This window comes from Centroberyx affinis, unplaced genomic scaffold (genome assembly GCF_046629955.1).
Source record: "Centroberyx affinis isolate AG114_WGS23_722 - 3 ecotype Tasmania unplaced genomic scaffold, CSIRO-AGI_Caff_v1 ptg000675l_1, whole genome shotgun sequence".
NCBI classification, from domain to species: Eukaryota; Metazoa; Chordata; class Actinopteri; order Beryciformes; family Berycidae; genus Centroberyx; species Centroberyx affinis.
Window position 1 is genome coordinate 20,698 of NW_027279297.1, and position 11,980 is coordinate 32,677.

General features: G+C 42.2%; 1 protein-coding gene across 3 annotated transcripts; it reads right to left on the reverse strand.

Annotated features, from left to right (window-relative positions):
* Positions 1–704: 704 nt before the first annotated feature.
* cpeb4a (cytoplasmic polyadenylation element binding protein 4a) lies at positions 705–11,692 on the reverse strand. 3 transcript variants are annotated; one of them, XM_071519215.1, is made up of 12 exons: positions 11,597–11,692; positions 9,530–10,658; positions 9,313–9,411; positions 7,935–8,025; positions 6,584–6,634; positions 6,433–6,456; positions 5,813–5,989; positions 5,625–5,714; positions 5,414–5,532; positions 4,306–4,420; positions 3,977–4,158; positions 705–3,743 (listed from the first exon to the last, which is right to left on the reverse strand). In XM_071519215.1, the coding sequence occupies exons 2-12, from the start codon at positions 10,601–10,603 to the stop codon at positions 3,516–3,518; spliced, it is 2,250 nt and encodes a 749-aa protein (XP_071375316.1). In that variant the 5' UTR covers positions 10,604–10,658; positions 11,597–11,692; the 3' UTR covers positions 705–3,515. The 3 variants fall into 3 exon arrangements, with proteins under 3 accessions (XP_071375316.1, XP_071375315.1, XP_071375317.1); XM_071519214.1 differs by having other exon boundaries at positions 7,935–8,028; XM_071519216.1 differs by lacking the exon at positions 6,433–6,456 and having other exon boundaries at positions 7,935–8,028.
* Positions 11,693–11,980: the final 288 nt, after the last annotated feature.

Below are 11,980 nucleotides of genomic sequence, written 5' to 3' on the forward strand. Positions count from 1 at the left end.
GCACCATGAGAAAATGTAAAATATTGACTATTTTGATCAAGGGTTTCTCTCTACCTGCTGTTATCTCCCTATCTGCAGTATACAGACAGGTATTCAGTTATTCTCAGATTGGTGTCTTCAGGACAAAACCTTGTCAAATGAGTGTCTGTGGTCTAATGCATATCTATTGGGAATCATTGACATTAAAACATTTGGTAACCACTGCTTTATCAATTCCCTGCAATAAATGACTCAGTAGGAATTCAGTGATTGCAACTGTTATTGCATTTTTCATCAGATCTGATCATTGGGGTGATAAATCCCTCAATGATTTCATTCATTATAATGAGTCAGCCATTGCCTATGTGTGTGTGTGTTTACATTTCACTTTTCAGAAAAAAGAAAAAGTGTTCACAGTGTTTATCATTTCCATAATAGGAGATTCTAGAAAAAGCTTTGTCGAGACAAAACGTGTGAGGTTCAAGTTGAGCTAAATAGCCCTCATTAAGGCCTGAAATAAGCTGGGCCTATAAATACCTCTGACCTGATTCAACCCAACCAGCCAGATGTGCCAGAAAGCTGCTGTCACACAATAATGGCAACAAAGACAAAAATCACAATTACTAGACTGAAAAACATAGCAGCCAGTTTATCACAGCCTTCACTGGGAAATCCTGAAATAAAGGAAAAACCGTACTTCTTGATTAATAACAGTGGGCTAACAATTCTTCCTCACAGTTGTTTTATTCGTTCAACATCTCACATTACAAATACTTCAAATGTATGCATACAGTTATAAATAGTTGGCTGCAAATGAATATATGACATTAGATCTTTGTTTTTACTTCAATACTACAAACCAACTATAAAAACTGACGTCTGTATTATAGCGTAACTTAATCAGGAGGAAAATATAAAAATTGGAACTTATAAATGTGAAATGACTTAATAAAAATCAAAATGATATCGGGTAAAAAAAAAAAAAAGTTAATAAATACAACCTTCCCAGCATACAATTAAAAACTATTGAAATTTTGCAATCAAGTAATACTAACAGACATATCAATATTCTTTTCATCTGAAAATGTGGAGCACAATACAGCAATTAGAAAAACTAGACACATCAACGAGTTTAACACATCACCCCAAAAATATAACAAAAATCTGATCAAAATGATAGTTATACATTTCAATTGAAAATATAGCAAATGCTAAATACATTATCGACCTAGTATATACAATGTTTTCAATCACAGTAGCATGGTAGTAGCAAAATAAGTAAATAAGCACAAAACTAATGTTTAAAAATAAATTCAGGTATAAATTAGAAAGATTTTTTTTTTCTTGCAGACACCAGCATGAACAATAGGAAACAAATAATGTGTAAATGATTGCATGATTTATATGGATTAAATGATTTACACTGTGGAGACTTGTTTCTGGAAAGAATAAGTATTGCACATAATGGCTCAAAGTTAACTTGCAACATTAATCACATTCAGGTTATGTCCCAAAGCATGCCACATCACAAAGGGGGTCAAGTGATCAAGTCTCCTCACCTATGTCCTACTGAGTGTCCTCTACATTACAAAACGCATCCAAGTGTTGTCACTGTGTAGTCTGCATAAACAGCATGTCTATGTAAGGAAGGCAGACGATATCATGTAAAGAGAGGCTACAAGAGAGGTGATCTCAACGAGATAAGGAAAACAAAGTCAAAGGAAAAAGGAGATCTAGTGCATTACATTAGGTCCTGCATTAACACTAGCCATGTTATTTCTGTATTATATCATGCATGCCAAGAATAACTAGAACTTACAGGCAGTCCCAGAAAGAGGATCTAAATATTTAAACAGCTGTCATTCATTCTGGTGATACAAGGGAAGATTTCACATCGACCAAAGCCAAAACATTTACCCTATGATATTCTTATTGACTACTACTAGAAGCGGAATATCAGAATATATTTTCAAGACTATCAAAATCAGTTTAGAAAGGTCTTGTCATGCCTTAGGATCCTGTAATTATGTTTATTAGGACAGAGGAGAATCTGTGTATGACTGGCTTATGCTAGCCTTATCTTTTTTTTTTCTACAGAATCACACCAATGCACCAGACGATTTTGAGATTTACCAGCACTTAAATATATAAAAGCTAAATTGAAAATTATATTATCATTCATTTTTCTTTTTAAATTAAGTTTACCATAAATGCAGATCTCTTAGTAACAAAGGTACAAAATTATTTTTCACCAAGTGAAAAAAATGAGGTATTGCAAAAGGAGTTCTCCCATCTGTGAAAAATGTGCCTAAAATGACTATTGAAAAAAATATTTAGAAAAGTAGTGCATAATAAATGTATATATGTTCATGACAAAATAATCAGCTATAAAACACTGTACAAAAATCAGCAGGCCATGTATAAAATAATATCTTTATCTCTGTGACAGCAAATTCTTCAAAGAGTGTCCAGCTACTACCGTATCCAACCACAACACTTGTGATAGAAGCTCCAGTCATGGTAGAGCGTGCAGTGGTACACCATGAGGACAGCTCAGGGAGACTGGACTGTGCATTCCCATTAGTTTGTACTACATTAGCATGTTAGCTTCCAGTGCTAATATCCCTGACAATATAAAGTGAGCAAATACTACTGCCAATACCTGAGCCCTGAAGGCTATGTCTTAATCAGCTGAAACCCACAATCCGAAACTCAAGACGACTCCAGCCTTCCCCCGCCGTACGACAAGAGGACACACCATTATCCTGACGTCCCTCAGATCAACATCTGCTTTTGATGACTTGTTTTAGGCCAATCTTTGGTTTGCCCTTTCTGGTTACAAAGTGTCGATTTTTTTTTTTTTTTTAAACCAAGACCTAAAAACTCATGCCAGCAATCTAAAGACATGTGCCAGACTGAGGGGAGATTTTGTTTTGTGACGTGGCTAGATGCTATACACTGAGCTGCTTGAAAAATTAAATCATCCAACCATCTGAAATAGTGTTCCTACTCTGTTCAACCCAACCATTTGCACTCAACCTTTGGTAAGTGGTACAGTTGTTCTCTAATCCTGCATGCAAAAAGTAAGAAAATGCACCCTTCTTAAACGCAACTTCCATAGTTAGTATACTGATTCAGGTACGACGAACCTCACTTAAATTTTATGTTACTCTTGACAACAAATGTAAGCAGCTTTGCCAGCTAACGCAAGAAAAGAAAGTACAGTCAAGTCAGAAAACATCTAAATCCAAATCTAATGCATCCATATGCTCATGCACACTTAAACTTAAAAATTCAAAACATAAATGGGATTTCACTTTTTTCTTAGCATTTACTTCTTTTAGAAGGCCCAATTTAAAAAAAAATAAAAAATTAAATTAAGGAGTTTTTTTTTTTTTTAAACTTAAAAAGGAACTAGCAAAAAGAAAAGTGCATTTATTTTTTATATCGTAGCCCGCAACCCTTCCCTAACTACCCCTTTCTCTCAATCCCTCCCCATTCCCACTTCCTCTCCCTCCCTCCCTCGCTCTCTCTCCTCAGTTCCAGCGGAAGGAGATGTGTCGCGGCCGGTCCCCTCCCTCCTTCACCAGGGGTTTGTGGAACTCGCGGCCGGCCCGGGAGTGGATGGCTGCCCAGCAGTACTCACAATAGTACTGCAGACAGGTCACGTTGGCGCAGAAGAAAGGAGCGAACTTCCCCCCGCAGCGGGTGCCCTGGCACTCATCACACAGCTGGTCGTCCAGGACGTATGGCTTCACTTCCACCTGGGAAGGAGCGATGAAATGAGGAAGGATGATAGAAAACAGTGGGATAAAAAGGAGGTACGGAGAGAGGGGAGGGAATTGCAGAAAAAGAGGAGGCCGGATGCATAATGTAAGAGCCAGCACAGAGAGCAGATGTGGCCGGAAATCAACCAGCCAACTGTGAATGCGTGCACAGCTAAATATTTCAAAGGTGAAATATCTTATCAAGATATACACATCCTGTTTAGACTCACCCGTTTATCAATCTCCCCATGCTGCAGTTGAACAAATCGGGCACTAATGGCTGCAATGTAGCTTTGCTGATTGGAGAAGGCCACTCGCCCTGCCCCTTTCGGATACTTGAGCTCAGGGTCCGTGTCAATCCCGGCGTAACACACGCCCCCATACAGACGGTCCATGATCATGGCAAGCTCCACTGGAATGGCAATACACAATGCATATAATGTGATACCAGCAGCACTACACAACAAGAAGGAAAAAGTCCTCCAAGAACATATTATATTTTTAAAGTGCAAAGCCGTGTCAAACATTTCAATCACATCTTCCTCAGTGACAAGTGTACCTGCACGCAGGGGACGTGGGACGCCCCCAACAAAGATGGTCTTCCTTGGGTCCAGTGGCTGAGAGCCGTCCATCACAAAGTCACTGTCATTTAGGTTCCAGGGCCGGATCTGGACCTACAAAAGAAAAAAAAAAGAAGATTAATTACCTTTTATTCAGTCTCTCTTCCTTTGTGAGCTTATTTTGGATTGCGACCATGAAAGCAGTTTGCTGCTAATGTGATATGGATTAACAATTTCCTTAGGTTCGATTTGGCTGCCACTGCAGGATGTCGTCGGTGGTGGCTGGGCCTTTTCACTGGAAGTCCCTGGACTGAGAGTGAAATAGGTCCGCCAGCTGGTAAGGTCACCACTTAATATTTGTAGCCTTTTTGTGTGAGGAGGGCAGATATAACATCCTCCTGGGTTATACAGTATAAATATTGCCAAATAATTAAAATAGACAGAACAGGCATTCCCACTGAAATAAACATTCTTGATTGCTCATTTGACTGGTGTCCTTCAGATGGTTGCCGCTGCATTTTTGATGTTTTGCAATGAAAATGAGCATTGGTACAGAGCATGAAAGCTAGAGAGCTGATGGATTACTTTGGCTTCCACTCCCCTTCAATGCTGCCTGAGGAAGAGCACTGAGCTTGAAATTCTGCATGTTTATAGCCTATATTTGTTCACCTGCTCATTATGCGCTGTTGTTCTTTTATGCGCTTTTTAAGCTTGAATACACATTTTGACGTTGCACAAGTAAGGTGCTTCCAACCCCTTTATTATGACTATATCCTGTGCCACTTTAAAAACCCTTTTCTCCCTGCTGTTTTTTGACGTGGTTACTATGGCAAAGCCATCACTTGGCTGAGCATTACAATTCAAGCTTTATTAAATGTTTCAGCTTTCTGAGACTCATGGACTGTACAAACTCAAAACAAAGCTTATTTACATAATAGGATCAAAATTCTATGACAGCCATCTTAAGTGTGCTGAAGTAGATTGCATGAAGCACTAAAATCCAGTTGATCCAGTGTGATTCTCATTCTATGATTTTAACATTCGTGTCAGTTTTAGACTTGCTGGGTGAGTATATACGTTTGCAGCCACACAGAATGACACACTCACAGGCTTGTCTTTGATGGTGGGGCTGGAGACACACAGGTAAAGCTTCCCATCCTCCTCAATACAGGCATCAATCAGAGCCTGAACAGAGCTCTCGTCTTGGAACAGTAAGAATGCATATCCTAGAGAGGTTGGACATACAGTTAATACATGCCCACACAATGAACAAATACTCATCAGTCAATTTGTGGGCACAAAAAAATTTTCAACTCACCTTTTGGTGGGAAATAGGACTTGCTCTCGGCCTTGTGTGGCCAGTCTACAAACAAGTGACCAAATCGACGGAAACTGGCGGTGATTTCATCTGAGAGAGGCAAGGTGACAAGTTAGAGAAAAAGAAACAAGCATATTGGTGTAGTAATGGCATTGTGTGACTACTACAGGCACCACCATCAAAAATACCTTCGTCTATGTCTGGGGGAAGCCCTCCAACAAACACCTTGCGCGAATATCGCTCGACGCGTTCGCCGTTGAGGTGGGGGAAGCAGTGGGCGGAGCCAAGGCCAGCAAGCCCCTGGTCACCTGACTCCTCCTCTCCAAAGGAGCGCTCATCCTCCATGGGGAAGAGAGAGGAATGGCCTAGGGGGGAGAATGGATGCTAAAATAATCTGGATTACACATATTGGCTCACCACTACCAAAGTTAAATCAGGATAAGAATTTTTATGTTTGAAAATGTGTTTTAATATTACAATGAGGAAAGAATTTTTGTACATTAGACGTAACATACAGTACATAATGTCAAGAAACTACATACAGAAGCAGCAATGATTGTGTTTTTGATGACAAAATGAAAATATGATTATTTCACCACTAGTTCTTGGCAAGCAACCACGGCAAGGCCTACAAGCCCAGCAGAAAAAGGGATCAAACCCAGACAACATTTCAAGGCAGAATAAGCAGTGACACTGAAGAGTCAGCAGACAAACACAGAGGCCAAACCAGAGTCATCATGTGAGGTGTCATGGCTGCTTTGTAAATAGCATTACATAAAACAAGACAAACACATTCAACAAGCTTTACCTCGTCTTCTGCCATAACTTCTGGCTGCATGTAAAACAACACAAAACACTCTTGAAATGGGTTTTGTTTTTGTTTTTTTAAAAAGGCACATGGTCATCATAAATAAACACTGCTACAGCACTATAAATTTGCATGTGTGCCATTTACATACCATTCATAGGCAGAGGCCCGTCTCCACCCTGATGAGAGAAGCCGTAGCGTCCTACATTGACACAAGACAGGAAATTTAATGGCGGGTTCATAACACTATCTCAGCCAATCTGATTCCCACCCAGAGTCCCAATAATTAATTCCTTTCCCTGAAATATCAATAGCTCACTAACCCACAAGTATTATGTTGGAATGGATTGAGGTAATGTGCTCTGTTCTACGTCTGTAGGACGACGGGCAATTCAAGATTTCACACATTAGGTAAAAGTATGGAGATTTAGCAGATTGGCAAATCTAATAGTGCCTCAATTCTGACATGTAGCCTAAGCATGAGTAGTTAGTGTAATGTGATATATGAGAAGACCATGGGAATAAATCTGACTGTTTTATCCGTGACAACTGTGGAAGTCATTTTATACACATCAGTAGGTTTTTGATTACTGAGGAAACTCTACGGTAAATCAAATAATGGAAAACACTTTGAAGACGGATGGCAGCAGACGGTATAAATGATCAGAGAGGGAAGTTGCAGAAATGAAGGTGCATGCACCAACTGGCCCAAAGTAGCATATGGAAAAAGTCTTTCAGTAGAGCAGGCTGCTTCCCTGTGATGAAAAAAAAGTTTATTTTAAGATGGACTGTAACAAAACTGAGCTGAAATGTTTAATTCATGACAGAATTAGTTAAACCGAGATCAAAGTGCCTCCATGCATTCTCCGTTTCGGCAGATTCTGCACAATATCCTAGATGGACTGGCACCTAATGATTGGCTCCCAGGACACAGACTGCATCTGTACATTGAAGTCCGGCAGTCAGCAGAAAACAATCAAATATCAACATTGTGAAATAATAGAGATGGGAACGTATATCAAAATTCAATATATCGCAATGTAAAAAAGTGACAATACGTATCGTGGGGACAGAAAAATGAATCACGATATTAGCTCCATTTTATCCTGCTGTAGTTGCCCATTACAATTTCATAAGGTCTCCATCTAAATTACACTATTTGCACTTTTAATTTAGCATTTTTAAATTGCTGTTTATATTCTAGCAAGCCAGTGCTAGAAAGATTTGTGGCTCAGGAATACACATAATTCTGCACAGTCATACTTTGTTGTCATTGAACTTTTATTTATTACATCATATCATGCTTGAATCGAATCGTGAACTCCATATAGCGTTATCATATCGTGACATAACCATATCCCCATCCCATCCCTATGAAATAATATCTCATTTCTACCCTTTCTACTTGCTGTCAAATACATGCAACAAACGCCTGCATTCATCAACGCCAGCTGTGGGGGAAAAAATATCCCTTCCTTATTATTGTTAGTGTGGGAACCAACCTTTCAAGGAATCCTGCTCAGCCCTCATAATGTCAATCAGAGAGTTCTCCAGAGAATGCATACTGAAACCATCAAAGGACCGTGTTCTCTCCTGCTGAAAAAGAGGAAGACAACAATTAGCCTCTTCTGTCCCCACTAGGTATGTCACCATCTAAAGCAGCCCAAGCTGCCACAACCCTGACATAGTCTGTTAAGATGCTAATAAAAAAAAGAAATACTGTTGTCCTTCAAAGAGAACACCCCCCATAGAGACCTTCAGTGGAAAGCACGGTAAACACAAAATGTTGCCCAGAATATGTTTTGCTAAAATCGCCTACATAATTGCTGCAATCAAATAACAACTCCACTGTTTCTGATTGCATCAGATAAGAGAAAAGGGTGAAAAAATGTGTCCTTCCACTAAGCCAATTTCAAATGAATACCAATCCTAATTGAATGGCATAAGATGAAAGATATATTCACTCCAGCGTTGTAACCAATCCAAAGATAAGGAAAGCTGTGATGACTAAAAAAATAACAAGAGCGAGGAGGTGCCCGACAGTATCTAAATGGGTTGAGAGCAGAGCTGCAACGATTAATCGATTAGTTGTCAACTATTAAATTAATCACCAACTATTTTGATAATCGATTAATCGGTTTGAGTAATTTTTTAAGAAAAATAAGTCAAAATTCTCTGATTCCAGCTTCTTAAATGTGAATATTTTCTGGTTTCTTTACTCCTCTATGACAGTAAACTGAATATCTTTGGGTTGTGGACTAAACAAGACATTTGAGGACGTCATCTTGGGCTTTGGGAAACACTGATCGAGATTTTTCACCATTTTCTGACATTTTATAGACCAAACAACTAATCGATTAATCGAGAAAATAATCGACAGATTAATCGACAATGAAAATAATCGTTAGTTGCAGCCCTAGTTGAGAGCATGCAAAGCTGCAGTAGAACACAAGACAACACAAATCAGGACAAGAGCAAGGCCATGTGACCAAAAGATAAGACTGCTCCTCCTAAACCAAATGATCTAGATAACAACCTCACATGTAAGTTTCAATTTGTCTGTTTTGTTGGCTTAACTGTCACGTATTGTATCAGATGATCTACTTACGGCATCCTGTTTTGCTCAATGGCTTATTTGTTGAATTTGATACAGATGAGCATGTTTAATAGGATAAACATCGTTTACCACTGGGGGGATACACAAGGACACAAGGCGTTCTTACAATGTGTGGAGGGGTAGGTCTGCAGCCTAGGTTGGCTGCTGTTTCCAAGTGAATAGCAACTAAATTGTAGTTCCTCTAGGTATCCAACCCAACTATTCCCTTTTTCACAGTATGTCCCTAAACAACAGCCTGATTATTGCCAATGTGACATGCTCACCTGGAAAGGGTAGATGGTGTCACTGCGGCTCATACTGTCCTCCATCCACCCCTTGTGATTGAAGCCAGAGCTATTTCTGGGGTACTTCTGAGAGGGGACCTGAAGGGCAGTTAGATGAGTTTCACACAATTCTCCTAGATTCAGTTTATTGTACAATATAACATCATGAATGAATGCCAGGGTCTGCTAGGTCTTTATTGGTGACAATCTCATGTACCTGGTTATTGGGGAAAGACTTCTTCAGTGGGGAAATGGAGTTAAGGGCCGTCATCCCTCCATTGAGCCCCCTGCGGTACTCCCGAACCCCCTGTGTGCCTCCCCAGCCACCATAGCCGCCACCAGGGCTCCAGGAAGTGGATGTGGGGGTGGAGGGGCTCTGGTAGCTTCCCCAAGGTGAAGGGGGTTTGCTCTGAGCAGGAGCCAGGTGGGGCAGCTGGGTGAAGGCTCCGGTGCGATGGGGGTGCGGAGGGAAAGAGGGCTGGGGCGGGTGGGGGCTAGCTGGGGAGCGACGGTGCTGCTGTGGGACCCCCTGGCTGTGGGGATGGTAGTGTTGGGGGTGAGGCGGGGGAGGAGCGGGGTGGTGTTGGGAGACTGGTCCTATCTGGGGGGAGAAACTGCCCCCCGCCCCAAAGCCGGGCCCGGCGTGGTGGGAGAAGTTCTGGAACAGCAGGGGAGGTCCATTGGCGTTGGAGCCAGCGGGGCCGAAGAACCCTCCGACGTCCTCCCCAACCACCGGAGACGGGTTGGACGGGACAGCAGGGGACCAGTTGTTGAAGCTGGTCAGCGAGGAGGAAGAGGAGGTGGACTGTGCACAGCTCGTACCCATTCCCAGGCTGTCCTGGTAGTCGAACCCACTGAGCACCGGGGACTCCATCCTCAGCTTCTCCTTCCCACCACTGCTCTCCAAAGAGCCCTTCTCCAATGAGCCGTCTTCAGGCAGAGCACCCTCAAGCTCCCCTAGGCCCCCACCTGCCTCCTGCTGGCCCGGGGACAGGGTCTGAGGCTGGGCCTGGACCTGAGACTTCTCCTGCATTTCCTGGAGGTCCAAGGCCTTGGACTTGTCTGACTCCAGAATCTCATCTTGCATGTTACTGTGTTGGGCTACGGCAGGGAACAGCCAAGCACTGCCCCCATTGGTAGAGCAGGTGTTGTTTACGAAGGAAGGGGGGCTGGGGGGGTTGGAGGGGTGGTGGGGGTGCTGAGGTTGGAGGTGAGGAGGGATCCTTACAGGGAAAGCAGATTTGTTACTACTGCTGTTCTTCACCAGGACTCCGAACCCGTAGTCCCCCATTTATGAAACCCAGTAAATCCTCACTTGACTTTTGTCTTTCACTGTCTTCTTTATCCTAAAACGTGGTTGAAGGGGAAAGGAAGGGGGAGGAAGGGGTGACAAAAAAGGCAAAAGGGCTGTTACACCTCAATTTGATTTGGCCTCAAAAACAAGCCTCGCCAGACGCAGTGACTTTGCTAGGGCTGCACCCTGCCCGGTCTTGTGATGTAATCAATGAGATTAAATCATTGACTCGCTTAGCCATGGGAGGCCTGGATGAAATATTACACTCGCATAGCAAGCAACCACGGAAAACACCCAACCTAACCAGCGTAGGCTGACTGCGAAGGCAGCTAGCAGCCTGAGCTAGTGAAGCTGACGTCTCCAAAGGTCGTTATGCAGCTAGCAGCAAGCTAACAGCTGCTCCGCCACTTTCCATGTGCCCTATTAATCATACAGATTGCAATGGTCAAATTTTAAGTCCGTTTATGCACTGCAGTGTGTCTGTAAATGCTCGAGCGCGGTGGACGGTTAAAGCACGGACACCTACCGAATAATATTCCTTTTTTCAGCAATGACCTCCTCATCCGCGATGATTTAAATAGAGGAAAATGTTGATGACGTCTCTTGTCTGTTCTGAATCTAGGGTAGTTCCCTTCACCAAGCCGCTAGGCTAGGATAATAGCCGATAAGCTACTACAGTACATACGTTGTAGCATATTTGCAAACGAACTGGGAAGCAATAGACACGTATCGCTACAACGTTGCTCAAATTTTCAGTCATGTACACGAAAACGTTTTCAGCGGCAGGACGGCGGAATTTTCCAGGACATAATAAGTTGGAAATGGTGTATGGCTCTTTAAACGACCTCGTCTGTTTCGTGTCCTGTATGTTCAATGTCACACAGCCTACCAATCCTTGTCATCATTTTTAGCTCTCGAAATACGCAACTCATCTGCCGTTCGCACATATCGACAAATAAGCGTATTTGATAATATATCGTGCATAGCTACCTTCAGTTTGGTGGCATGACCTTATCGTTTTGATGTTGCCATATTTTAGCGTTTTTCCTTTTTCTGCATTTCCTAGGCAGCCGGTGTAAATGGTCTCCTCTCTTCTAGATGACAGCTGGGCCAGTCGGGAGACACTTCCGTCTCCAAGCCCCGCCCCCTCCATCAGCCACCAGCCACTCGCTGTCAGGGTTTCCCTCCGAAACTCCGCCCACTTGCACAGATAAATTACATTTAATTGGATATTTGTTAAGAGACCACACCTATAACACTCCTTTTCAATGAATGGCACATGCACTCAAGACGTTCTCCTCCCAAATAAGGATGCCTGGAGATTCATGGGAGGAGTTGTTTTTTTTGGTAAGGAATACACAGTAATGATCCAAC